This window comes from Carassius auratus, chromosome 4 (assembly GCF_003368295.1).
Source record: "Carassius auratus strain Wakin chromosome 4, ASM336829v1, whole genome shotgun sequence".
NCBI classification, from domain to species: Eukaryota; Metazoa; Chordata; class Actinopteri; order Cypriniformes; family Cyprinidae; genus Carassius; species Carassius auratus.
The window spans coordinates 21,607,556-21,633,309 of record NC_039246.1 but is presented as its reverse complement, the minus strand read 5'-3'; the positions used below and the strand labels follow the sequence as shown (position 1 = coordinate 21,633,309).

The 25,754-nt window shown below is 42.1% G+C and overlaps 1 protein-coding gene across 3 annotated transcripts; it reads left to right on the top strand.

Annotated features, from left to right (window-relative positions):
- Positions 1-1,368: 1,368 nt before the first annotated feature.
- On the top strand, positions 1,369-25,050 carry LOC113062439 (serine/threonine-protein phosphatase 6 regulatory subunit 2-like). Of its 3 annotated transcripts, none has more exons than XM_026232289.1 (24): positions 1,369-1,690; positions 12,254-12,413; positions 13,161-13,424; positions 14,572-14,758; positions 14,879-15,016; positions 15,385-15,450; positions 15,549-15,661; positions 15,807-15,920; positions 16,060-16,186; positions 17,041-17,193; positions 17,310-17,540; positions 18,091-18,155; positions 18,305-18,420; positions 18,498-18,592; positions 18,687-18,767; positions 18,849-18,946; positions 19,707-19,764; positions 19,864-19,991; positions 20,076-20,215; positions 20,295-20,430; positions 20,568-20,620; positions 20,868-21,039; positions 21,412-21,513; positions 21,599-25,050. In XM_026232289.1, exons 3-24 carry the CDS (start codon positions 13,198-13,200, stop codon positions 21,645-21,647), a joined length of 2,649 nt encoding a protein of 882 aa, XP_026088074.1. In that variant the 5' UTR covers positions 1,369-1,690; positions 12,254-12,413; positions 13,161-13,197; the 3' UTR covers positions 21,648-25,050. The 3 variants fall into 3 exon arrangements, with proteins under 3 accessions (XP_026088074.1, XP_026088082.1, XP_026088090.1); XM_026232305.1 differs by having other exon boundaries at positions 1,370-1,690; positions 18,498-18,583; positions 21,599-24,592; XM_026232297.1 differs by lacking the exon at positions 12,254-12,413 and having other exon boundaries at positions 21,599-24,592.
- The last annotated feature ends 704 nt before the right edge of the window (positions 25,051-25,754 follow it).

The window sequence follows — 25,754 nt, the reverse complement described above, 5'->3', positions numbered from 1 at the left end:
ATGTTGGTACATGCACATCATTTGTGTACCAGTCTATATTCTATGGCTTGACTTTCTCGGGGTCGAAGGTAACGACGCACACACTCGAGACAGGCAAAGAAGCGCGGACACGGCACCGGTAGCGCTGTGTTTGATGTCGCAGACTTTGATGGCCTTTCCAGAGCACTGGAGATGACAAATGGGTCCACTGTGTCTTTAAAATCCTTCTGAGAATCGCTCGCTTTTGTGAATAGTCGCGTTTTAGGTCATTGGTCATTGTTTAGGAAAAAATTAGGCTGAACAGCGCCTACCTGCGGCTATGAATGACTTAGTACTGACCCAGGACCACAAAGGGTCCGTTTTTTGTATACATCATCTGAAATCTGAAATAAATAAGCTGAATGAATACGCTTCCCGTTGATGTACGGTTTGTTAGGATAGGAGAATATCTGGCTGAGATAAAACTATTTAAAAGAAAAAACCTGGAATCTGAGGGTGCAAAAAAAAAAGTCTAAATATTGAGGAAAAGCACTTTCAAAAGTTGTCTAAATTAAGTTCTTAGCAATGCATACTACTAATTAAAAAAAATATTTTTGATATATTTACGGTAGGAAATTTACAAAATATCTCCATGGAGCATGATCTTTACATCCTAAATTATTTTTGGCAAAAGTAAAACGTGACCCATTCTGTACACATGACTTGTTGGCTATTGCTACACATATACCTGCTACTTATGACTGGTTTTGTGGTCCAGGGTCGCATATGGGTATTGGTTCTCAAGAAGGATTTTAAAATAGGAGACCACAAAATGAAACAACTTTAAAAAAAAAATGAAGATGGGGAAAGGGGGGAAAGGGAGAGGGTATGGAAATAATGAGACAAAAGGCATATTAAAGCTGTTTTGGTCTTTCTTTTTCTATAATAGGCGTTATAGATCATTAATATAGATATAGTCATAAGAACCAACCAACCAACAAACAAAAAGAATATGTCTATAAGATAAAGAAAGGTCAGATAAAAAATTGACATGCATTAATATCCAAAAAAATGAATGAATTAGTTTCAGACAAAGCCTGTCAACATGTTTCAGTAGGCCTGATGCTTGTTATTTTGTGCTTTACTCTTTAGACTAAAGGTTTATTTTAAGGTTATTAAAATAGACCGTGCCTGGAAAAAATATTGATATTAGGCTAATTATAAAATAAATTGTTTAACGTATTGGCCTAGTTTAATTTACTAATACAACATGACAACAAACTCCAGTTGTTGTTATCATCATCATTAGTATAATTATTATTGTTTACCTTCATTTTGTCAAGGCTAGTGGTATGAGCGCGGGGAAGCGCGCGCTCGATGCGCAGGCACCGTGATCTGACAGCACCATAGAGCACGCGCGCGTCTATGACAGAGTTTCGCCATTTTGAACACAAACATATGAGAGATTTTTACTTTCCGATCTTCCTTTCCCTCGCCCTGCGCGTGGGCGGCCGAGATAACTCTGTGTAGTGATTAAGAGCAGACAAATTTTCTAAAAACTAATTTATCGATAATAGGGAGCAGAAAAGCAACTTCAGTGAGGACGATGGCTCGCGCTCTGGGCAGATAGTTGAGAGGAAAACGGTCTCGTGGCAGCTGCGGGGTTTCACGAAGCGCGCGCGGGGCAGTAGCAGCAGCAGCAGCAGCCCGTCTGAAGACACACACAGCGGGGGTAAGAGAACATGCACTGCCTGTTTACATACGCAGACAGCACTGCTGGGGCCCACCCTTTCTGCCTGACACCAAAGCATTCTTGTCTCGAAATGTTTCGCCTAGAAATTGTGTCATTTTTATTCTCTTCAGATCGGAAGAAACTTCTGTAAGAGAGAGCTTCAGCTGAAGTTAGCCAGACAAGCTAGCAAACAAACCGAAAACATCCCATTCTTTATGGTTAAATGACGCTTTACATCTCTAGCAACCCATTTTGAGCTATAAAAGCGTGTTTGTTGGAGTTGTTTCGGTGGAGTTTGGGGTTGTTTTGAAAATACGGAAACCAGTTTTGTAGCTAATGTTAGCCGCTTATGCTAACGGTTGCTAGCGGGGCCCAGTTGTAAACAGCCGCCGAGATCTCCTGCTAAAACTGTTATTCTGCATTGAAAATAACCACCCTTTGTGTGTGGATTTAAAAGTAATACGTCTTCTTTACCCGTCCTAGCTTTATAAGGTGTGAAACATGCTCTGTTATGTTATTGACGTCTGTTGTAAACAATTAATTCAGATCATGTTGTCATTAGCAGCCACATGAGTAATTCATAAGTTCATGCTCTTTAGCTATTTAACTATTGAGTTGTAAAACACGAGGGTTCAGTTTGACGAATGCAATCTCATTTGTAGTTATGTGATGCAGGAACACCCCCCCCCCCCCCTCTGGGGGTCCAGGGGTTAGGACAAGTTGCTGGATCAACTTCCTAAGTAGGCAGTTTCTGGACAGTTGTGCAATCAATGCCAGTTATTTAACCTCAGCTGCTGTCATAGATCTCATGCAACATCCCCGCTCGTGTCTGCTGTGTGGCAGCTTATATTGTGTGCAAATGCTGCTGCCTGTTACTATTTTTAATGAGAGACATTTGCTTTCCTGTGTACAATTCACTGGGGAGTCCTCTGCTTGTTATTGTTGCATTATAAGCTCTGCACGTGCACACAGTCATGTCCACAGAAAAGAGAGAAACATTTCCCCTTGCCTATTTTTTTGGCCACTTTTTAAAAAAATGAACAAAGTGCTTCAGCTTGCACAGCTGCAGATCAATGATAGATATTCTTTCCGGTATGTGTTCTCTGTCTCATTTGTCTTAAGATGAGTATGTAGTGCTTAAGGAAGCTGTTACCAGCTGCTGTTTTGAGTGTGCCATATGTGCACGAGATGTGGAGTAGGTGCGCATTTCATTTAGGAAGAAAGTGCGTCGTGTAGCACCTTTTGTTTTAACCTCCTGGATTTTGGTCTATATGTCAGAAAAGGGCCATTGTCTTTAGTTAATAATGTTGTGATGAAGTAGTATGAAGCTTTTTTCCAATCACAATGTGTTGGTCAATGCAGTCATTCTTAAACTTTAACCTCTTGCGAAATCTGCATTGGGGGAATTGTTAGTTGTCAAGGAAATATTACTGGATTTCGCCTGAAAAAATTCACTAAACAAAAGTAAACGTGACTGCATTTATAATAAATTTTCACCCCTCCCCCCCCAATTTTTTTCAATTTGCTTAAAATGTATCGCCCTCAGCCTCAGGCCATCCGAGATGTAAAAGAGTTTCTTCGTTGGAACAGAATTTGAGAAATTTATTACATCAATTGTTCACCAATGGATCCTTTGTAGTGGATGGGTGGTGTCAGAATATGAGTCCAAATAGCTGATAAAAACAACATGCTAATAAACGCAAGTCCAGTCGATTAATTACTGTCTGGTGAAGTGAAAAGCTACATGTTTGTAAGAAACAAATTCATCATCAAATTGCTCTTCATGCCTCATGTTTTGTTTTGAGTGGGATGTGTTAGTTGGATGCTTAAAAAGGTCCACCAATTATTTCTGTCCCCTTCCTTGTTCGACTGTTCTCCAGGCGTTTTAACTTTAAAATCACTTCTGGCCAAAATATCCATAATAGTCCATAATAACACTTCTTCCAATTAAAAACTTCATCCTCTGTCTGTTCAGTCCTCTCACATTAAAATACACCATATTTTTTTTAATGAGTTTTTGATTTGTAAACAGTGTTCATCCGTGCATATTTCGCTCTTGATTCAGACATGATCAGTTTTTGACTGGAGAAAGCAAAATAATGTATGGTGGAAGGAATTGTTGGACTTTAAAATTATTAAAGATGGATTTGCTTATTACAAACATGCAGCTTTGGGCTTTACAAAATGTTAATTGATGGACTGGAGTCATGTGGATTATTGTGATTATTTATCAGCTGTTTGGACTCTCAATCTGACGGCACCTATTCACTGCAGAGGATGCACTAGTGAGCAGGTAATGTAATGCTACATTTCTACAAATCTGTTCTGATGAAGAAACAAACTCATCTACATCTTGAATGGCCTGAAGGCGAGTACATTTTTAGCATATTTTCATTTTTGGGTGAACTGTTCCTTTAATGCTTGGCGTCTGTTCTCAAGACTCATATTTATTTGTTGTACAAACCACTGTAGTGCCATTTAAGCACGCACTTAAAATAACTGTTTGCATGTCTGCTAGAGAGTCAGTATAGGGGTAACTTTGAGGAAGAGAGTGTTTATGTGCATTTGTTTACTGTTGATAAGGAAATAACTTTTGTACACTGCATCTTCAGTTCATGAGACCTTCAATAGTTCTGATTTTAGTCTTGCACAGTCTGTTGTGTGTTTCTTATCTCCAAGGTTCCTCGACTATATGATGTAATGTGTTTTTATACATTGTTGACTAGGGTTAGGAGTCATAAGAAATTTTCCAATTCCATTAAAATCACTATTAAAAAAATACTGCAAAAAATGCACAGTACTCATGAATTACTGTTATATGATTTACTGTAAACTTTAAAGTTTGGCAATGTCAAAATTCAACATATTACAGTATACAAATTTTACGGTTCCATTTAAATGAGCTATTATGTTTTTTTTACTATTTTACCTTCATTGAATGTCGTGTTTGATGTTTTTTACACTATCAATAAAATTCCCTTGAGGGCTAAGACTCTTGTTTATTTCCCTAAATTACTGAAATATAAACTGTTATACTTAGTTATAACCATGTATGCATGCACTCCATAAAGCACCTATTTTACAAATAATAATGCAGTCAGGAGATTGTGTGATGCAATGAGTGGTTTCCACATTTTTAAACATTTGAAATGCATGAAAATAAATATATTTTCTATCACTCTATCACTCTTGAAATGACCTTTACACTAAATAATCTAACCTGCATACTTGCATTACAATAGCAGTCTATTTATTTAGTGGTCCAAATTGAAGTCAGTATGTATTTTAATGACAATATGGGACAAATATAATGTTATTTAGTAGGGGTGGGATGATACAGGTACCTCACGATTCAATTCTGTGGCTATATGTGGTCCACGATATGATATCATCACGATTCGCGATATCTACGATATTGAATATATTGGAAGAAATTTCATCAACAATATATCAAGATATATGTGACTGAAAAGAAAAAGAAGGAATAAGGAAATAAGGAAATTTTATGCATTTATTAATGCCAACATTTCCAACATTGTGAAAAGAAATGTGCATTTGCATAATAACTCACTGCCTCCTGGTCTTAAATGTAAACACTGTACATCTAGACAGATAAAAGTGCATGAACATTACAAAACAACATGAACATTAACGTGTAAACCATAATACTGAAACGTCAGTAGTAAGTTACTGTAAACAGTGGACACATCAAGGCATATTCCTCTTGAGGAACACTAACTGATCAGCATGCTCAGATGTAAGAGCACACCTCTGAGCAGAGATTATCTCAAATAAATTTGGCGATGGACTTAGTGATACTCTGTGCCCTCGGCGACCCAAAGGGGAGCTTTGCTTTCAACGCAGTAGTGATTGTCAGCTGACTTGGTTTGCCCTCATTATCACCTGAGAGTAGTTCACTGTGATACCGAACGAGGTGAATTTGCAGATTCTTAGTGTTGCTGTTATATTTTATCTTTGCAAAGCAGTTCTTGCAGATTGCATAGTCTTTATCCAGTGCCTTTCCATCGACTATCTCGTAAAACCCGAAGTGTCTCCACACTTTAGAGTGGAAACTAGCGGGTGGGTCTTTGATTAGTTTTTTTATTGTTCCCTCTCGAGGCGGTAACTCAACATTACGTCAGCTAAGACGTATATGGGAACTCTTCCCTTCTCCACTTTCACTGAAATCTTATTGGCTAACGCCAGCTGGGGACAGCTGGCCAATTGACGCGAAGCATGCAAATACTGGCGGGTAAGCGTGCAGTATAAAATGCATGGGCGCGAAAATTACGTCAGAATCTCTTTCTTCACGCTAGAAGTCTTATCTAAGTCATCGTGGAAGTTGCAATAGAGGACTACTCACCCTGTTTTTCCTCTCCGCATCCGATGGCTGCTAATGCTAGATTCGGACCTTCACCAGTTATGTGTGACCTGCCTGGGATTCTCAGACGGACCACACTTGCGCCCACTGTACCGAGCTGCCAGTGCGCGCCCTCAGAGCCAGAGTGGCTCGGAGGACGGTGGGAATGAGGCCCACTGCCGCCAGCGAGCCGCTGGTGGGCCCTCCCCCGCCCGAAGACGAGTTTGACGTCGGCGTGGTGGACTATAGCTTCCGCGAACTTCGTCCTCTTCGGAGCTGGCGAGGAGAACGACTCCATGTCGCTTCGACGTCGAAAAAGGTTTGGGCCTCTCAGTGGGACCGCCCCGACCAAGAGGGCCCTGAGACCTCCAGGAGAAGCTCGTCAGGGTCTTCGGAAAGGTCGTCACGGAGCTGAGTCTCGTTTGCAACGCACATGACGAGCCTGTGATAGGTAACTAGACTCGTGGCTCCTCCAGTCGAGCTGCTACCAGATGGCATTTAGGCATGCAAGAGCTCGTGGTGAAATCGTGGGCTGCACCCCAATCGGCGCGCACCCACTCTGCTACGAAGGCCATATAACGCACGTGGACGGGACGGAAACCCTCCCCCCCCCCCCGTCTAGGAGACTGTTACCACACACCTGTGCTCGTCTCCCTCTGCTTTTGGTCCGGACCACAGTCTAGAAAGAGCGAGTGCAGCTTCTGCTCTTCATGCCAGGGCAATACTCAAGGTGTTTCAGGCAAACGGCGGCACAGTAGCGCTGACGTCATCAGGATCTGCACGCGGCAACTGATCTCGCGCTGATTGCTACTAAGCGCTCTGCTCAGCTGTTTCACGGAGCTCATGGTCGTCTTTACAGGCACCTATGGCTTACCCTAGCTGTCCTGAAAGACGCAGACCGTAGGCCGCTCCTAAACGTTCCAGTTGCTCCCTCCGGCCTCTTTGGTGACGTCATGGAGCTATTCTCAGAGACGCAGAAAGCGCGCCAAAGTATGAGCCATGTGATACCCCGTCGCACACCCCAGTCTTCTCTGCGAGATTCTTATGCACCGGGTCAGGCTCTAAAACCAGCTAAAATAACCCGCTGTGGCACCCCGCTCTGAATCGGACGCTCGTTTCTGCCAAAACCAGCAGAGGTAAGAGCCTTGAAGGTAACGTCAGGGTCAGTTGAGGATCTCGCGCCGCGAGAGAGCCAGCGCGCCATACGAGCCGTCTCCCTGACGGTGAAAGAGTGAGTGAGCGGGAGGCCCCGCCCCCAAGCGCCATGTTCATATGCATCATGTCCCCCATTTCCTTCGGGCGACGATTGCTATGTCTGTTTGAATGCTGTTTGTGTGAGTTCCACAATAAAAGCAGGTATACAATCAGCGAAAGAGCTTTACTGCCTCTTACACTCATCTCTGTGTCACTCGCCCTGTCTCAGAACAGTGCAGAGCCACAACCCATGATTATACTGGCCTCGCGAGAGTTGCCAACACCACATAAACACGGTGTCACCCTCAATGTTCAGATGCATCATGTCCCCCATGTTTCTTCGGGCGACGATTGCTATATGTCTGTTTGAATGCTGTTTGTGTGAGTTCCACAATAAAAGCATGTTACTATCAACTAAAGAGCTTTACTTCCTCTTACACTCATCTCTGTGTCACTCGCCCTGTCTCAGAACAGTGCAGAGCCACAACCCATGATTATACTGGCCTCGCGAGAGTGCCAACACCACATGAACTCGGTGTCACCCTCAATGTTCGGATGCATCATGTCCCCCATGTTTCTTCGGGCGACGATTGCTATATGTCTGTTTGAATGCTGTTTGTGTGAGTTCCACAATAAAAGCATGTTACAATCAACAAAAGAGCTTTACTTCCTCTTACACTTATCTCTGTGTCACTCGCCCTGTCTCAGAACAGTGCAGAGCCACAACCGATTATTATAATGGCCTCGCGAAGGAGCGAGAGTGCCAACACCACAAAGACATATGCATCATGTCCCCCACATCACTATGGGTGACGATTGCTATATTTGTTTAAATGATGTTTTTGTGAGTAAAAATTGTACTAAAGAAGCATATATACAAATTCTTGCACCCAACGTTGTGTCACTCGCCCTGTCTCAAACAGCGCAGAGCCACAGTCCATAATTATAATGGCCTCACGATGGCGCAAGAGTGTCACACCATGGCCCGCCCTCCCGCCAGTGCTTCCAGCCTCGCGGGGGCGGGGCCCTGATTAAAAGAAGCCATCAGTGGCTGTAGACGTAACGCGTCCGCCGTGTCATCTCATGGACGGTAAGAGGGCTATCCCGGGCGTTTCACCGTGGATACTGGGAATAATTCACGACGGATATTCTCTCCAATTCAAACGCAGACCTCCCCGCTTCAATGGCGTGGTCCCGTCACTGACTTTGCCCCAAAACCGTCCTGTTCTGCGACAGGAAGTTCTCAGTCTGCTCGAGAGAGAGCGATAGAGCGAAATTTCCCCTCAGATCGAGCGGAATGCGCATGTTGAATTATCTGGACGATTGGCTGATTTTAGCCCACTCAGGAGATGTGCTATCAGTCACGTGGAAACAATGCTTCGCCGTTTGGATACGCTGGGACTGCGTGTGAATATGCAGAAGAGCGTGTTTTTACGAGTCGGACTGTAACATATCTGGGAATATGTTTGGACTCGATGGCGATACAAGCCCATCTCTCTCTAGAGCATTTCATCGACTCTGCGCTGTTTCTGACTGGGCAGGTCGTTTGCACTGAGGGAATTTAGGAGGCTTCTGGGACTGATGGCGGCGGCTTCTTCAGTGTGCCATCTGGGTCTGCTACATTGCGGCCGCTACAGTTTTGGCTATAACTCGAGTTCCGCCGAGGGCGTGGTCTTCGGTCCACAAGCACTTACGGTCATTCACAGTTGCGTCAGCACTCTGAGACCGTGGAACAGCCCGGATATGTTCAGCCCAGGAGTTCTTTTCTCTGCGAATCTAGACTGGGGAGCAGTGCGTCTGGGCCTGTGGTCGGAGTCACAGAGAAGGTGACACATAAACCGTTTGGAATAATGGAAGCGGTGTCCTAATATCCCTGCAAGCCTTTCGGTCGAGATTGGAGCGGAAACATGTACTGATTCAAACCGACAACACGTCTGTGGTCTCGTACATAAATCGCCAGGACGGCGTGCGCTCCAGAGCTCTATTCAAACAGGCAGCGAGTTTCCTGTTGTGGGCGGACCGACACTTAATCTCCATAGGAGCGTCGCACATCCCCGGTACTTTGAACCGTGGAGTGAGCATGCTTTTGAGGAACGGGATTCCTCAAGGAGATGTTGGCTTCACCCAAGATCAGATCTAATGATTTGGGAGGGAGGAAGTGGATTTGTTGCCACGAGCGAGAACACGTTTGCTATCTCACTCCCCCTGCTGGGAGATGCTCTGACATCGCGCTGGCCGGAAGCCAGGCTTACACATTCCCTCCTGTGAAGATTCTGCCTGTGTTGTGCAAAATCAGGGAGGAGAAAGCATCAGTTATACTCGTGGCCCCGAACTGGCCGAATCAGCCCTGGTTCGCGGACCTGAGAGAGTTACTGATGGCTCCCCCATGGCGAATCCCCCTCAAGCAGGACCTGCTGTCTCAGGCGAATGGCACAATATAGCACCCCAGCCCCGAGCTGTGGAACCTTCATGTGTGGCCGCTGCGGGGACCCTAATGAGCGGGACTCTCTGCACTGACGAGTGCTAGACACACTTACTGAGACGCGAGCATCATCAAACATTCGCTGCTACGCGCAGAAGTGGTGAGTTTTCACAAAATGGTGCGAGAACATTTATATTGACCCGGGGACCTGTACCGTGTCGGATGTTTTGCGCTTTCTACAGCACAGTTGGATAGCGGGAGTTTGAAACCATCCACGCTGAAGGTGTATGTGACCGCTATTGCCGCTTTCGTTCCCCGGTTACGGGTAAACGATCGGTAAGCACGCTCTGGTATTCAGTTTTCTCAGGGGAGAAAGTCGATTGTGTACTTCATGGCCGCCCTCCGTGCTGCCGTGGGATTTCGCTCTAGTTTTGAGGGCTCTATCTCTTATTACCGTTCGAGCCATTAGCTTCGATTGTGGTTAAGGAGCTTCCCTGAAGACTGCCTTGCCTCTTGCTCTCGCCTCAGCGAAGTGCCTTGGAGAATTCGTGAGTGTTTGGTGAACGATATTGCATTGGTTTCGGGCCTGGCGACTGTAATGTCATTCTCCGGCCGAGACCGGGTTTCGTTTCTAAGTCACTCTATACACCGTTTTGTTTCCCTGCCCGCCTTATCTGTTGAGCCGTCAGCCTCGCGTGACGCTGATGCTCAGAGCGCCAGGACCCTGGTTTTACGGATGTATATGAATTGCTCGGCCGCCTTTCGTCAGTCGGACCAGCTGTTCGTGTGCTTGGTGGATGTAATAAGGGACGTGCTGTTTCTAAACAGAGACTTTCTCACTGGATCGTGGACGCTATCAAATGCCAGGGGAAGGATTACCCCCTCAACATCAGAGCTCATTCTGCGAGGACATTATATATGCTTCCTGATGGGCCTGGTCTAGAGGTATGTCTGTCCAGTATTTATGTTTTGCTGCTGGCTGGTCTTCCCAGAACACAATCGCCAGGTTTTACAAGCTGGATGTACCCTCTGTAGCGTCACATGTTTTTCGGTGAGTTAAATTTTTATTCATTAAAGCTGTTATAACCAGCTATACAGTGGTTACCATGGCTGCTAACTCTGTGTTATGGTTTAAATGGTTATGCAGCAGTCACCGCAAACGCCGTCGACTCTGTTTAACTCTCATGCTTGAGTGCTTATTGCTTTGTGTCTGCCCTGGTTAGTGCAGATTTCGATATGTTGCTTGAAGTTATGCATATTTTGTTAGGGTCGGAGCAGATGTCTCATTGGCCTAGTTCCGCCTATCAGATGCAAGCACTCTTAGCGACACGGCCATTGGCTAGAACTGTACTGCTTGTGTGAGGGTGATTGACTCCGTTCAGGGCTTATCTTCACTGCTCTCACGGCGGGATTTTATACAGTTCCCATATACGTCTTAGCTGACGTAATGTTGAGTTACCGCCTCGAGAGGGAACGTCTCCGGTTACTATCGTAACCTCGGTTCCCTGAGAGGCGGGAACGAGACATTACGTTAGCCGCCGTGGTCGCTGTTTGATCAGCTGTGCTAGCGTTCAGTCGTGATTCTGACGTAATTTTCGCGCCCATGCATTTTATACTGCACGCTTACCCGCCAGTATTTGCATGCTTCGCGTCAATTGGCCAGCTGTCCCCAGCTGGCGTTAGCCAATAAGATTTCAGTGAAAGTGGAGAAGGGAAGAGTTCCCATATACGTCTTAGCTGACGTAATGTCTCGTTCCCGCCTCTCAGGGAACCGAGGTTACGATAGTAACCGGAGACGTTTTCCGCCATTCTTCTCGCTTCTCTTTTTTTCTGCAGTTCTCTGTTGTTGTTAGTTAACTTGTGTTCTTCACCGGCCGCTGTTTGCGCCACTATACTCCTATTTACTCGAACAGCGCCCCCCGCAAACAGAATGGTAGATATTGGGTAGTGACACTGACAACGGGTAAATTGATCATTTTGTGTTGTAATAAAATATCGATATTGGGCGTTAGTGTATCGATTATTTATTGCGACAGAGAGCACAACAATATATTGCAATATCGATTTTTTTTTCCCACCCCTATTATTTAGTGGTGGCAGGTGCTGCGCCCTGCCGATAAATGTAGAGGAGAGACAAAACAACATGCAAAACAACATTATTAAAGGCTCGAGTGCGTGTACAGTCGTGGGAAACGATGTGTTCATTAGTTAAAGACGCGGTGCAGCGCGTCTGTGGAGTGCACGTCATTGGAAACAATGTGCTCAGTAATTAAAGAGGCTGGGGGGCATTTCTGTTATTTGGTTTGTGATATCTTTTACGGGAAACGTCGAATCGTCAGAACACTGGTGCAGGGCTGCTCACATCGCTTGGTCACGTGTCGCACCATAACAGTTTTCAAAACTTAGAAATTGTCCACAGTTCCGGTTCTTTAACAAAAAACTGAACCGATTCTGGATAAGATTCCCAACCCTATTGTTGACACATTATACCCTCTTTGCATGATTTGTTACATTGGTTCAAAGCGTTTTTCACCCTCTGCCCACATTATTTTTGTAAGATTTGCATTTTCTGGTTTCTTTTCCCCAGTGTCAGTCCGTCTGAGGCGTGTATTCGAGGAAGGCCTGGTGGGAAGTGGACCTCATGCAGATTAATGCTAGGTCATTCTGTGCTGTCTGCATTCTGCCACTCAAATGCCTGTCTGCCTGTGGAGGAAGTGTAACTAAGGATTCACACGTTTCATCAGCTGGTAAAAATATATTTATTTAACAAATGCTATTAATGTTCCAGAGCTCGGATTCCTGAAGAGTCTTTAATATAGGCTCACTAACGCATCACAGGCCTATGAGGCTGTGTGAAATGTATTGCCCAGGGTGTGATGCGTGGGTATCAGTCATCTTGTGGGAAAGGTCTGCTTTGTTCATGACCAGAGTTGTTAGAAAATCTTCACAGCCCAGGTGATTTCAATCAGTACTGAAAGAAGGAAAGTTGCTCTTCATGTTCCAATTGCCTCATGTTTTGTGTTAGTTGGATGCTTTAAAGGTCCATCAATTATTTCTGTCCCCTTCCTTGTTCGACTGTTCTCCAGATTCTTTCATCTGTTAGTTCTGCTTTCCATCGTTAACCCCCCCCCCACGCATTCTACAGCTTTGTTCCAAAACCTGTTAGACTGCCTAGTTCCTGCATAGACAGCAGCTTTCTGATATAACTCTAACCGCAATGGAACTTCATAAGCGACTGATTTGGAACACAGTGGTTCTCAACCGTGGGGACGGAGCTTCAGCAAACTTCCAAGGGGCATTCGAAATCATTAAAAAGCATTTAAATTTATCAATGATTTCTAATATTTTGAAATAATCTAACTATAAATAAAAATGCGATAATAGCTGTTGTTTCATTAACAGCATTCTTAAAAGTGTCTGTATAAATGTGTATACTCCTAGGATCACTTTCTCGGCAATAGAAATTTCTCCTCACTTTCAAGTCTTCTCTTCAGGCCTGGGCTTCCTGCTGCAGCAGCCACCGCCGCCATCATGTTCTGGAAGTTTGACCTGAACAACACCTCCCATATCGACCAGCTGCTGGATCGAGAGGGAGTGACTCTGAGAGAGTTGATGGAAGAGGAGGATGTCCTGCAGGAGTGCAAAGCACAGAACCGCAAGCTCCTCCTCTTCCTCTCCAAGGATCACTGTATGCAGGAGCTGGTCACATTTATCACGGAGGAGCCCCCTGCTGACCTGGAGGAGAAAACTCGCTTCAAGTAAGACAGATTCACGGTTTTGCACCTTATTTTGCAAGTTTTGACCAACCAGACACTGCAACAGTGGGGCAGCCAATGCAGCCAGTGCAGATTTTGCATGTGTTTGATGTGTTGACCAAAAGAAAGCTACTTCGTTTAAGAGCTGTGCTTTATACACTGCTACACTGTTGACCGTAAACAGTGTACTTTTTATCTTGCAAAGTTTTCCCAAATTTCACTAATGTGACTGCACTTTAAATGTTCATTAACGGCAATTAACTTGTAACCAAGGCCTTAAAAATGGTTGGCAGTAAAAAGCATTCCAACTGGTACTGAGAATTGCGCAATTATGATGATAGGACATATGTGTTTTTCACTGGTAGCCCTGCATGTCTGGAGCTCCTGGTTACGGGAGGGCTATAAAACTGACAGTGAAGATGTAGAAGTGCAGACAAGTGGAGTTAAATTGACAAATGAAGGAAGAAATTAGTGATGTATACTGTTCTGCTACTTCTATGTTTTAAATCAGAGTTGCTTTGTTTGTGAGGGTTGTGCTGTTTAACAAAATATAGGAAAATCTCATGTTCTGAAGGGTTGAAAAAAATCTATCAGTTTTCGCACGCTCTGTTGGGGCCATATGGTTCGAGAGCGAGAAAGACATTAGAGTTCATTTAAAACGAATCATTTGGTTCTCTGTGTGTAGGAGGCAGAATCATTTGTCTTGAAATGAGCAAGTGGATTCACTCAAAATGTCTTTTCTCTCCAAGTATTGTGAAATGTTATTACACTGAGTGAAATATGTTCTCAGCAGCACTGATCCAGATTTTTTTGCTTGGTGAAATTTTTGTCAAATGCAGAATCCTACAATAGGATATAATGCACTGCCGCAGAGTTTATTATCTTCTCTTGTGGCTCAGACAACATTGCACCACTGAGTTGACCAGTGTTTTCTTTAGTGCTATCTTAGTAACAGAAGATAAGTAGTTCTATAGAGTAACTTTGTTAGTTTCGAAATGCCTTTGTTGGACCCTCAGAAAGGGGCTAAGTTTGTAATGCTAAAAGCCAAGTCACCATAGACCTTTTTTTTTTGGCCTGTACCATTTGCTGTTTGATTGTGTTGTCACATGTTACCTGTAATTAATATAGACGTTTTGATTCGTTTATCTAGGTTTCCAAACGTAGCCTGTGAGCTCCTGACCTCTGATGTGGCTCTTATCAATGATAAGCTGGGTGGAGATGAATCCCTTTTGGAGAAGCTCTACCACTTTCTGGAGCAAGAGCCGCCCCTTAACCCCCTGCTGGCGTCCTTCTTCAGCAAAACCATCGGCAACTTGATTGCACGTAAAACAGACCAGGTACGCACACCTGTTCCACGCAACTCCGAAAATGAACACACACAACAGGGCACAAAGAAAATATGGGGGTTATTTGTTCGATTTGGTTAGTTAGTAAGTTGTCTGTCATTGCACATGCAGGTAATCTCTTTCCTAAGGAAAAAACACAACTTTATCAGTCTGGTGCTGAATCACATTGATGCCTCGGCCATGATGGACCTTTTGCTGCGCCTCATCAGCTGTGTAGAGCCTGCCCCCTTGAGGATGGAGGTCCTTAATGTAAGCACACTAATATTTACATATAAAGGAGAATGAACAGATTTAAAGGGGCGCTTATAAACTGTGTTCTGTTATATCTATATCTAATATGCACTGTGTGAATGATTCCGTGTGTTGTTGACTCTACAAGTGAATTTGAGGGTTATACGATGGTTAATCTTGTTCAAAAGCATTTTACATTGATCTACCTCTATGATCATGAGCCATTTGTAGAAATTATGGCTTTAAGGAATATTAATAAGTGATTCTGTTGCTTAAATGAGACATTGACCTGCATTTAGCCTGACTGTTATCCTCCAAGCCCTGGCTGAATCCTCACTCATTATTACGGGGCTATGATTCTAGTCTGTGAATGAATGTATTTGCAGTGGCTGAATGAGGAGAGACTCATCCAGAGACTCACAGAGCTCATGCACACAGGGAGAGATGAAGAGGTACAACATATCCCTCACTCTGCTGAACTTTTCAACCCCAGCCCACGTGATTTTCAATTATGGAAGTTTAAAAAAAGGACATTCTTGTTGTTCTGCAGAGACAATCTAATGCATCCCAGACTCTTTGTGACATTATTCGACTTAGTCGAGACCAGGCCAATCAGCTGTCAGAGGTCCCCGAACCAGACCCCTTACTCGCTGTCCTGGAGTCGTAAGTGTCTAATCTGATTAGCTAAGATCTCAGTCCTGTAACATAGTGGGCCATGTGTAACAATTTACACACTCTGTAAAGACAGCTGTTTTTGTACGAAAAGGCTGTTTTTGTATTGCATCTATTTGTATTTATGTCTTTGTAGACAAGAGAATGTGGCGGAGCTTTTGAAGAACATGTTTGAAGGGGAAAGGACCGAAGCGTCTGTCGTCAATGGAACGCAAGTGCTTCTTACGTTACTGGAGTCACGAAGGTCAGGGTGAGTTCATCCATTACAGGGCCTAATTAATCCTGAAATAAACAGCCATGCTTGGACGCTTGCTGTTCTTCCTCTTTTCTTTTTTTTTTTTTTTTGAATCTTTCTTTGATCTTGTTATCTCTCTGTCTGATGTTGTTAGGCTGGAGGGTCTGATGGACCTGTATTCTCAGGGATGTGAAAGGTCTTACACTGTCAACAGCAGTATTTTACGTGCTATTGAGCCTCATCTAAAGGACTTCCAGCAGCTCCTGCTGAACCCTCCTACGGTACCATCACGCACACACACTCACATGAAACTCCATCTGGGCATAAATGTCATCTCAGGGCTTTTGAACCATTTTTGTGTGTGTGTTAAACTAAAGTTTGTTGCTCTCTTTCCAAACTTAAGTCCATTCTTGCTATGTGCATAACTAAAGTAAAACCTCTTAAGTAACTGATTTGGAAAAACTCTACATCGGTGTCACTCTTCACAAAAAAAAAGCTCATTGAAAACTTACATGAGTTTGTTTGTTTTTAAGCTAATTAAGTTCTTTAGGTATCAAAATACATGCCACACCCAAATATTTGAAGGAATTATTATTTTTTCAGCAACGTCTATGTAAATGTATGTTACTGATCTTAATTCAAATGATTCATTCATACATGCCATTTTTCTCATAATCTTTTGAAAATTTTAATTAATTCAGTCTTCCTGAGAAATTACAGTCTTCTCTAGCTAAACCCCGCCTCTTCACCGTCAATTGCAAGCTCACAATAATGTTTGGGCTCTATGCCCTCATCTCAAAATCCAATCAGCATCCAATGGGCAGAACCAAGTTCCTGCCATGCATTATTTATTTTTTTTGATAATCTGTTGCACTCGGATATACATTGCAATACAAAAGAAACAATCAGTAGCTACTTAATTTTCATTGTGACTTCATTAAGTCTTTGAAGGTAACATAATATTGCTGCTGAATTTTGGGGAACAGCCTTCAGGAGCATCATTTTAATGTTTCAGTCTTTGTTGGCAGCACAGTAAGTTCTGGCACAGAGCTTCTGTCTCAACAATCATTGTGCAATGCTGAGAGTGACAGCGCTCTAACAACGTGTCAATCTCCCGCTACTTGCTTTGGAACAGAGAAGTGCAATACTCACTACAGTGGGCGTTCTGGAGCAGCCCCTGGGGAGCGCCCGCCTTCATGTGGCCAGACTGGTGGCTTCTCTGCTGCAGACTTGCGACCTCAGCATCTGCCAAGAGATCTGCAGACTCAACACCATGGACCTGCTGTTGGTAAATCACTGACGCACGCACATCGAATATCACAGACTCAACACTATGAGCTGGCTGTGAGTGGGCGATCTTGTTTTTCATCATTTACTTTTCTCTCCACTTCTCTCTGGTTGCAGGATTTATTCTTTAAATACACCTGGAATAATTTCTTGCACTTGCAAGTGGAGCTGTGTGTGGCATCCATTCTGAATCACTCTGCCCACGTGGACCTCCAGAACCCAGGTCTGCAGAACCACGAGGAGAGACCGGCTACAGGCACAGGCGGCCAAGCGGAGGAGGGAACACCTGGCCAGAACAGCACCTCTGACCCAGCAAACATGCCCATTAAAGATGTTCTTGTTGCCAATGTAGGCCATCTGCTTTAGTTCATATCCGTTTTTGTTCATGACCGCTTCCTTTTGGTGCCTATTTTCAAATTGACTTACAGGAAACAATGTAGTGAGCCTTGGTGGCTATTAATTCAAGCTTAATTTTCACTACTTAACATATGTACTACTGTTCAAAAGTTTGGGTCAGACAGATTTTTTTAGTATTTAGCAAGGAAAACAAAGGATAACAAACTGATCAAAAGTGACCGTAAAGACATGAGTAATAAAAAAAATCTGAGAAATGCTGCTCTTTTCATGAAAAAAAGTCTTACAAACTTTTGAATGGTAATCTATTGTGCACACTTTGGTTTAGGTATTTGAACAAACCACTGACCCTATGTAATGACCTTTGGTTCATCCCCCACCTTGAATGATATCATGTGTAGTCATGTGGTTTGTTAAGTAGAGGTGTGTCGTTTTTTTTCTTCTGCATATTCTTTGTTATCCTTTTTTGACTGCCCTTTTCTATGCTCTTTTGTGTTTCCTTTTTATTCATTATTCTCAATGTTTGACTGTTTGCTTTCCTCAGCTCTTTCAGCATTGCCGGCTGGTGCAAAGGATTCTGGATGCTTGGGAGGAAAATGACAAAAATCAGTAAGAGCATTTCTTTGTTGTCATTGATTTCTAAGCATGTGTGACAACATGACGCTCATCTTGATATCCATCAAATCGTCAGTGTGTTTGTTGGCTGCCTGTTTGTTTCTGCTATTGGCTGATTGTAGTTTCTCTACTTTAATCTCCAGGGCTGAAGGAGGAAGGCGAAGGGGAAACATGGGACACCTGACAAGAATTGCAAACACTGTGGTTCAAAACCTGGAGAAAGGGCTGGCTCACTCTCAAATGAACGACCTAATTAAAGGTTTGTCGTTCAGGGATATGTCAAAAGAGTTTATGAACTGAAGATGTCTGAGATCATAATCACTTGTATATCCACAGAGCTGCCAGAAGACTGCAGAGGCCGCTGGGAGAGTTTTGTGGGTGAGACATTGAGAGAGACCAACAGGAGAAACACGGTGGATTTGGTGAGGAAAGCACGTATCTCTTTTTTTGTCACTTACACTTTCATTAAGAGCATGTAACGTGGTTTGATGCTGATTTCTGATTGGTTCTCTCACTGTGTTCCAGGTGAGCACCCATAACTTACACTCATCTAGTGAAGATGATGACATGGAGAGCGCTTTCCCCAATGATCTGTCCATCCAACAGGTAAAAAGCAACAAATAAATAGCCAGAATGCTTACAACTGATTGGCTAACATTTAAGCGTTAATTTTTCTTTTGCTTTCAGGCGTTCTCTGATTACCAGATTCAGCAGATGACCGCCAACTTTGTGGATCAGTTTGGTTTTAATGATGAGGAGTTCAATGAACATGATGAAAATATCAAGTGAGTGCTGAAGACGTATTATGTATAAATGTTTCTCATAGGGCTGCACGATTAATCGAATGCAATTGTCATGCACATCTTTTCAATAAAGCCGGTTCAGTGATTAGTAGTAAATCTCCATCACCTGCTTTTAGATGGAGCCGTAGATCTCTGACAAGCTACACAAAAAAAAATCACAGACGATATAATCATACCATTGTGAAATTGTTCGCGATAATGACACCTGTTTGCTTCTCTGTGAATTACGGCTCTATGTTGTAAATGCTGCTCCATCTGAAAGTACTTGAAAATACCACATTTAATAACATGTTTTTACTTCAAACTCACATCATATCATCAGTCATGTTTTTGAAATAAATCCTTCTAAAGGTGATTTTTTTTTTTTTTTTTAATAAATCCTTCTTACACAGAATAAGGCACGCAACATATTTCATTGTATTCCAATGAATGCATTATAGATATACTTTATTATAATGAAAATTATGTTTATTCAGCAACCACGAGAGCACCCTCTGGCCTTTAGATGAAGATTTACTACTGATCACAGAACCGTGCTTCACTGACAAGATACGCATGACAATCGCAGCTCCGGTCTAATCACCATTTCTATTTATCTTGCAGCCCTAGTTTCTAAACTTCAGTGATAAGTATTGCCATATATCAGAATGCTGCAGAGACATGAACTGATGTACAGTGCTGATATGTTTCTGTGGTCAAGACTGTCATTATGATTTTTGAGAGACCTGTTTCAATCTTGCAGTGCTGCATTCGATCGAATTGCTGAAATTAACTTCAATATAGATGCAGATGATCATAGTGTAAGTGTCAGCCTCTGAAAACATCGTCCATTCTTCAAATGATCACTTAGCCCTGCTGTAAGTGTTTTGATGCTTTATTCGGATTGTTCTGCTCTCTAGGCCAATGCTGCAGCTTTTGAGGCATGTTGTAAAGAGAGAATCCAGCAGTTCGATGACTGTGAGGAAGAGGAGGATATTTGGGATGAAAAAGAAATAAACTATGCAACACAAATCAAATCTAGATCGAGGTACAGCACATGGATGATATGCTTGAGGAAATATATTCTCCTGTTTTGTTCATTGAATTCACATTCTGGATTTATTCTTTCCAGGTTCGGGGTGTCTCTTTCTTCAGATAGTTCACCCAAGAGTGCAGTGAGAAATGGGGGTGGAGGCTGCGGGTCGGCCTCTGAGGAAGAGGATGTTGAGGAAGAGGCCAGTCCTCAGCAGTCTGCACCAGCTCAGGCTCAAAGTGAGCGCTGCAACATCACCCACAACTCTGAATCTTTCAGATGAATTAGTTTATTGAACATTTTTGTGCTTGTGTACAGATTCAAGCTGGATGGCGAGCTTTGGTGAGACTGAGGTGAGCTCCTCTAGCTCCTGGGGTGGCCCCCCTCAGCAGGGAGGTGAGGGTCCGCAGGACACAAGCTGGTCCTCCTTCACTGAATTCCAGCCATTCGGCAGGTAAAAACACAAGTTGTATAATGCTTGTTATGACACTGTTTTGGAATGTTTGTTAAAGTGAGGTAATATTGGTTGGGCTGTGTTTGAATTATGGGAATACCTTTATCAGTGCTGATCCATTGACTTTTCCATTACAGCACAGAGTCCAGCCAGACTGAGGGACAAGCTCAACAAGGCCAAGAGAAGAACTGTGAGTGTGCTGTATTTGAGTCTGTCTGAATATTAACTCTGTTAATACACAACGTGGGAAGTAGTCCACCAACAGACAGTTTTCGGTCTTAAATTTACCTGATGAAATGTTTAAAGTGGTAATATCATGGGGAATCACATTTTTCTTGATCTTTTCAGTACAATGAAAACATTTAGAACATAACTTCCTATTCAGAAATGCATTCACTTAGTGAACCCTTCATTTTTATCATATTTATTTTTTGCAGCGGCTGGCAGTGGTTCGTCTACAGGAGCGTGGGAAGGGAATCCTAGGCAAGAAGCCCCTCTGGCAGCAGACAGCAGCTCGTCTGGAGGTCCAGACAGTGAAGAGGACCCTGGAGAAAATAAGACAGAGGGTTCCTGTAAAACACCTGCCAACCAGCCAACAGCACCCTCGAGGTTAGAGCACTTTGAGAAGAAATAGCAGCATTAGTGTTTTAATGTAGTTCCATGTAGGACACTTCCCTATATCTAAGTAATTTACCATATTATGAGGAGTTTTCACAGACAAAATCCGGTGATTTCAATAGGAAATTTCATGTAACGGGTGAAAGATTTTTGCAGGGTTTAAATTGGTTGTTTTGAAAGTGACTTTGTGATGCTTTATTGCTATACCCACAAAATGTATTAATGTTGACTGCCCCTTTAGATTGCCTCTTACTCCACTTTTTCCAGTTGATTCAATCAAGTTTTAAACAATCTAATGATGGAAAGTGAATTTGATTCTGTAAAGACGTAGAAGTATTTAGTGGTAAACTCTTATCTCTGCAGCGAGGTGCCTACTGAAGCTCTGGAGAAGCTCAGCATCACAGACAATAGTGAGTCTTCAGCGTCTACAGAAGAGTCGGGCGCTACCACTGTGACGGAGACCAGGTCAATGTGAATGTGTATTAACCAGATGTTATGTTAGATAAAAAGAGCCATCCACCCTCTCTTACACTCTCTTATTCCTCCACAGAGTCGAGGCACCTGCTTCAGCTGAGATCATGCCCAACGGACCGGTCTGAAGGCTCTGGATACAAGTCCGACCCACTCTCCGCCTCTTCCATTCTGAACCCCCAAACCTCAATACCACTTTTGGTGTTTAAATAAAGAATGCTGCCATGTTATTGGTCCTGGATACTGCCAATCAGCCCATAATTGGAGAAGGAAGCCAGGGGCATGTAACACAAGAAACCAGTAACCAGTACAGTGCTCAGAGGTGTTAGTCTTTTAATCCTTTCAACTTTGTATGAGATATGTAGCAGTGACCGTGTGATTACAGGATCTGTCAGGACTTCTTTTTTTTTTTTCTTGGTTTGTGTCCCTCCCTTAATTTTTCTGGATTAGTATTTTCCGCTCGCAGCCTTGGATGGTTGAAAACAGGGATGTGAAGGCCCTCATTGGAAAGCGCAGACTCATCCTTCACAGCATAACGTCTTGAACATCTTCACGCAAAATTGAAAGCCTCGTTGCCTGACAACAGCCTCTGCATCAATTTACTGTATGTTGAAGCACAACTGAAATGTTCTGTAATGCTTGACACATTTCTGCCCTGCCAAGTTCACTTTTAGGATTTTTTAAGAACATATTATCATGGCCTAATCTCATTAAATCGTGTATTTGAATGTTCTGAAGTGCTTTGGGGCAGAAATGTATGACACTGTGTCCACATCGGCACGTGTGTAGTAATGTTTCATTATTTAATTTCAATTTGACTCATTTGGAAACGATACATTAGTGGTGGGGGTGTGCCTCTGATTTTTTTGGGACTTTTTTTATTGCATGCAAAACATTTATCAAGCATATACTAGCAGCTGTATTTTCCCCGACAACTTTCTAGCTAGTTAGTCAAGACCTTCTGATTGTATTGAATTACTTTTGGCCATTCTTTTCCCCCTCGCCTCAGATCAGCTAAATGATTAATCGTGGGTTTAAAGTAGAAAGCTTAAAGTAATTGTAATAACCTTTGCCTTAAGTTACAAATCCTTCAGAATCCCTGTTAAAGGACAGAAGGGTTTCCCACAAAGCTTAACAGGCTGTTTATGTCCGTTTAAAATTTTATGTGGTTTCGAAAGAACTGCCCCTCACAATTTTATATGTATCCCTGTCTAACGCAAATGCAGGACCTGATTTTTTTTTATTCAAGAGGCCTAGAATATTCGCCCCAACTCAGTAATATATCACATAAGAAATACTCCACAGGACAGTGTTATGTATCATCCGTTTTTTTTTTTCTAAAGCCAGAACTCTTGTTTAATGCTGTCAGAAAGACTTTTCAGACTTGTGTCCGAACCCTTCGGTAGCTCTCGTTGGAAATACCAAGATCCACCTCTTTAAATATTTCATCCTGAACAACATGTGATTATTTTTTCTTCCAGGATATTTTTGTTTTTTTGTTTTTTGGCTATCACATTTCACGCATCATATCTCTACAGGCTTACTATGGTACCAAATCTGTTGGATTACAGGATTGGGATATTGCATTATTTATTTTGCACTTATGGAGGTGTTAGTATGGAGACCTGGTCTCCCATCATGCATTGGAACACCGTGTATTTTTATTTTTTCTCGCTCCTCATGATCTTTGGTTCTGGAGTGTAAATCCTCCATTGACTCTGCTTCTTATATCTGTAACATGTTCAGATAGGTTTGTTTCCAAAGCCAAAAGTATGTTATTTGCCTTTTGTCTTTAACTGTAAAAAAAAAGAAAAGAAAAGAAAAAAAATCTTATTTTTAACTTTAACCAATATTATTTTACATATTGTAGAGATTCTAATTTATGTGATCTTCAGCAACCAAAATATTGCTCCGTTCAATTCTGTCCCCGTGTCTGGACTGTTTCTGTACATTCGCAGCTTGGTTGGGAGTTTGAACTTTTGTATTCATTTATTTTCCCAAGAGATGTCTGTTACACCGCTATAGATATTTAACAGATTATGGTTGTATTATTTTCAAAAGCTGCCAAACATTAATTTTAATAAGACTGTTCCAGGTTCGATTCTATTACAACAGAAAGTAATTTTGACCCGTTCATCAGAATGTTCAAGTCATCCACTTACAGTTAAAGTTTAAGACATTACTCTGCGATGAACTTTTACATTTTATGTTTCTAAAGTAAAGATTTAGATATTATCCAGATTTCAAACGATGTTAATACCACAGTCTATGGTTAACACGGGACAGGTGTCACCCTGTGAAATACTTGATTCTGATTGGCCAATCGCCTCTATACAAGTACTTTCATCCGGGTAACGAACTGAAACGGCGCACTTTCCTGTCAAACTACACCGTAAATGGTGCGATCTTGTTTCTTATCACTTGTATCAAAAATACAAAATTCAAGGTAATATAATTTTAATATATTTAATGTTCGTGTATTTGTGGGGTGGGTTTGGGTAACTAGTCAAGTAATGTTAAGTTGGACCACAGTTTACGTAACGTCTTAAATAACAACGTTAACGTTATTTTTTTGTTTATTAGAAACTGAAAGAGGTCGAAATTATTCTCTGGTAACTGACAGCATCGAACCTGGAACATTTTTGTACAGCTGTAACGTTACAAGCTCCCTGCAGTCCTCTCCCTCGAATAATACAGTGACCTTGATTGGATTTCATGGATGTAACGTATTTCATGCACTTGTAAATAGTGGTTATATATCTCCATGCCAGAGTAATGATGCTGGATTTGAGCAGTTGGAAGGGAAGGTCACAAGCTGCAGGATAAATTAATTACCATGTTTCAGAGCACTTCAAGTTCACAACTTCCCGCTAGTCATTCGTTTTATTTAGACTGAGCATTAGTATATTGAGACGAGTTGGTCAGAATATAAGGTATTCATTGATGGCATAAAGGGTAGTTCTCAGCACATTGACATTTGTATAGACTGGGTCTGTACATTATACTGTTGCCTACATCAGTACCTATATATTTTGATATTTTCAGAATGGAATAAATCTGTTATTGAGAGAAATGATCTCCATCAGTTAAGATGGCGGAGTGAAGCTCCCCATCCCTTTCTTGTGCAGCTGTGTGCTTTGAAACCTTCTCTGGTCTTTTCTTAGGCTAACGAAGTGGACGCCTTCCAAGAATCTACAAACTCCTTTATAAACACATGTACCATTTTGGATGTGCGCATCATGCTTTGATGAGGCAGAACAGATGCTAGGGTTATTCTTGGGGGTTCTCAGCCTTAACCTAAACAGAGGTAAGACAAAACCCAGGAATGAAAGCAACAACCATTTGCTCAGCTTCATTTTAATATGAAACCTTTTTTATTATTTATTTATTTTTTTTACAAGAAAAATTAGCCATTACATAAGACTCGGCAATCAAACAATTTACTTGATTTAAATTAAATTTAGACAAAAATAAATCCTTAAAACAGCTTTACATGTAAAGGCCATGACATGCAACATCAATGATCACACACACAAAAAAAAAAAAAATCATTTGATAATTTTGGTAAATAAGGCACACAACTGGTTTTCTTACAAAAGGAATGGGTTTCAGTACACAACGTCACAGTATGAAGTTAAAATCGTGCAGGGAATTATAAAATGAACAAGTAGAGATCATTAGTTTTGAATTATAATTCCTTAATAATTATGGAAGACTTTACTACTAGTTTGAAAAGTGCATATTATTGACACTGCACAAGGCACAATATGGAATAAAAGCAGTTATGTTGTATGATATTGTTATTGCTTGCTATAAACTAATGGCATGTAACAGCTGCTTGACATACCGCTTAAATAATCTCAGAATGTGCAGAAACCAGACAAACTATCAACATAACAGATGGAAATCTTTGAACTTCCCATATGTAACAACATTCCCAAAAGCTAAGGATAAATTGCATGAAGCAGAAAACAGTAGTTAAACAGTAGGTCAAAAATCAACACAATTCAACGACTCCATCCATCACACACCAGAGATACGGGAGAGTGTTAAGGATTTAAAACAAGATTCTTAATTATTTACCTTCAGGAATACAGTCCAGCAGTCAAAATACCTTTGCCAGTAGAAAAATAAATATTACCATAAACAAAGAAATAAATACATTTTGGGGAAAGCAACCCTCAGCCATTTAACATTTCATCCAGTATGATCAACATTTAGAGTGTCATACTGCA

Coding starts and splice junctions, on each gene's coding strand:
- LOC113062439 (XM_026232289.1), top strand. CDS start 13,198: ATGTTCTGGAAGTTTGACCTGAACAACACCTCCCATATCGACCAGCTG. Junction 18,421..18,497: donor AATGAACGACCTAATTAAAG/GTTTGTCGTTCA, acceptor GTATATCCACAG/AGCTGCCAGAAGACTGCAGA. Junction 18,593..18,686: donor CGGTGGATTTGGTGAGGAAA/GCACGTATCTCT, acceptor ACTGTGTTCCAG/GTGAGCACCCATAACTTACA.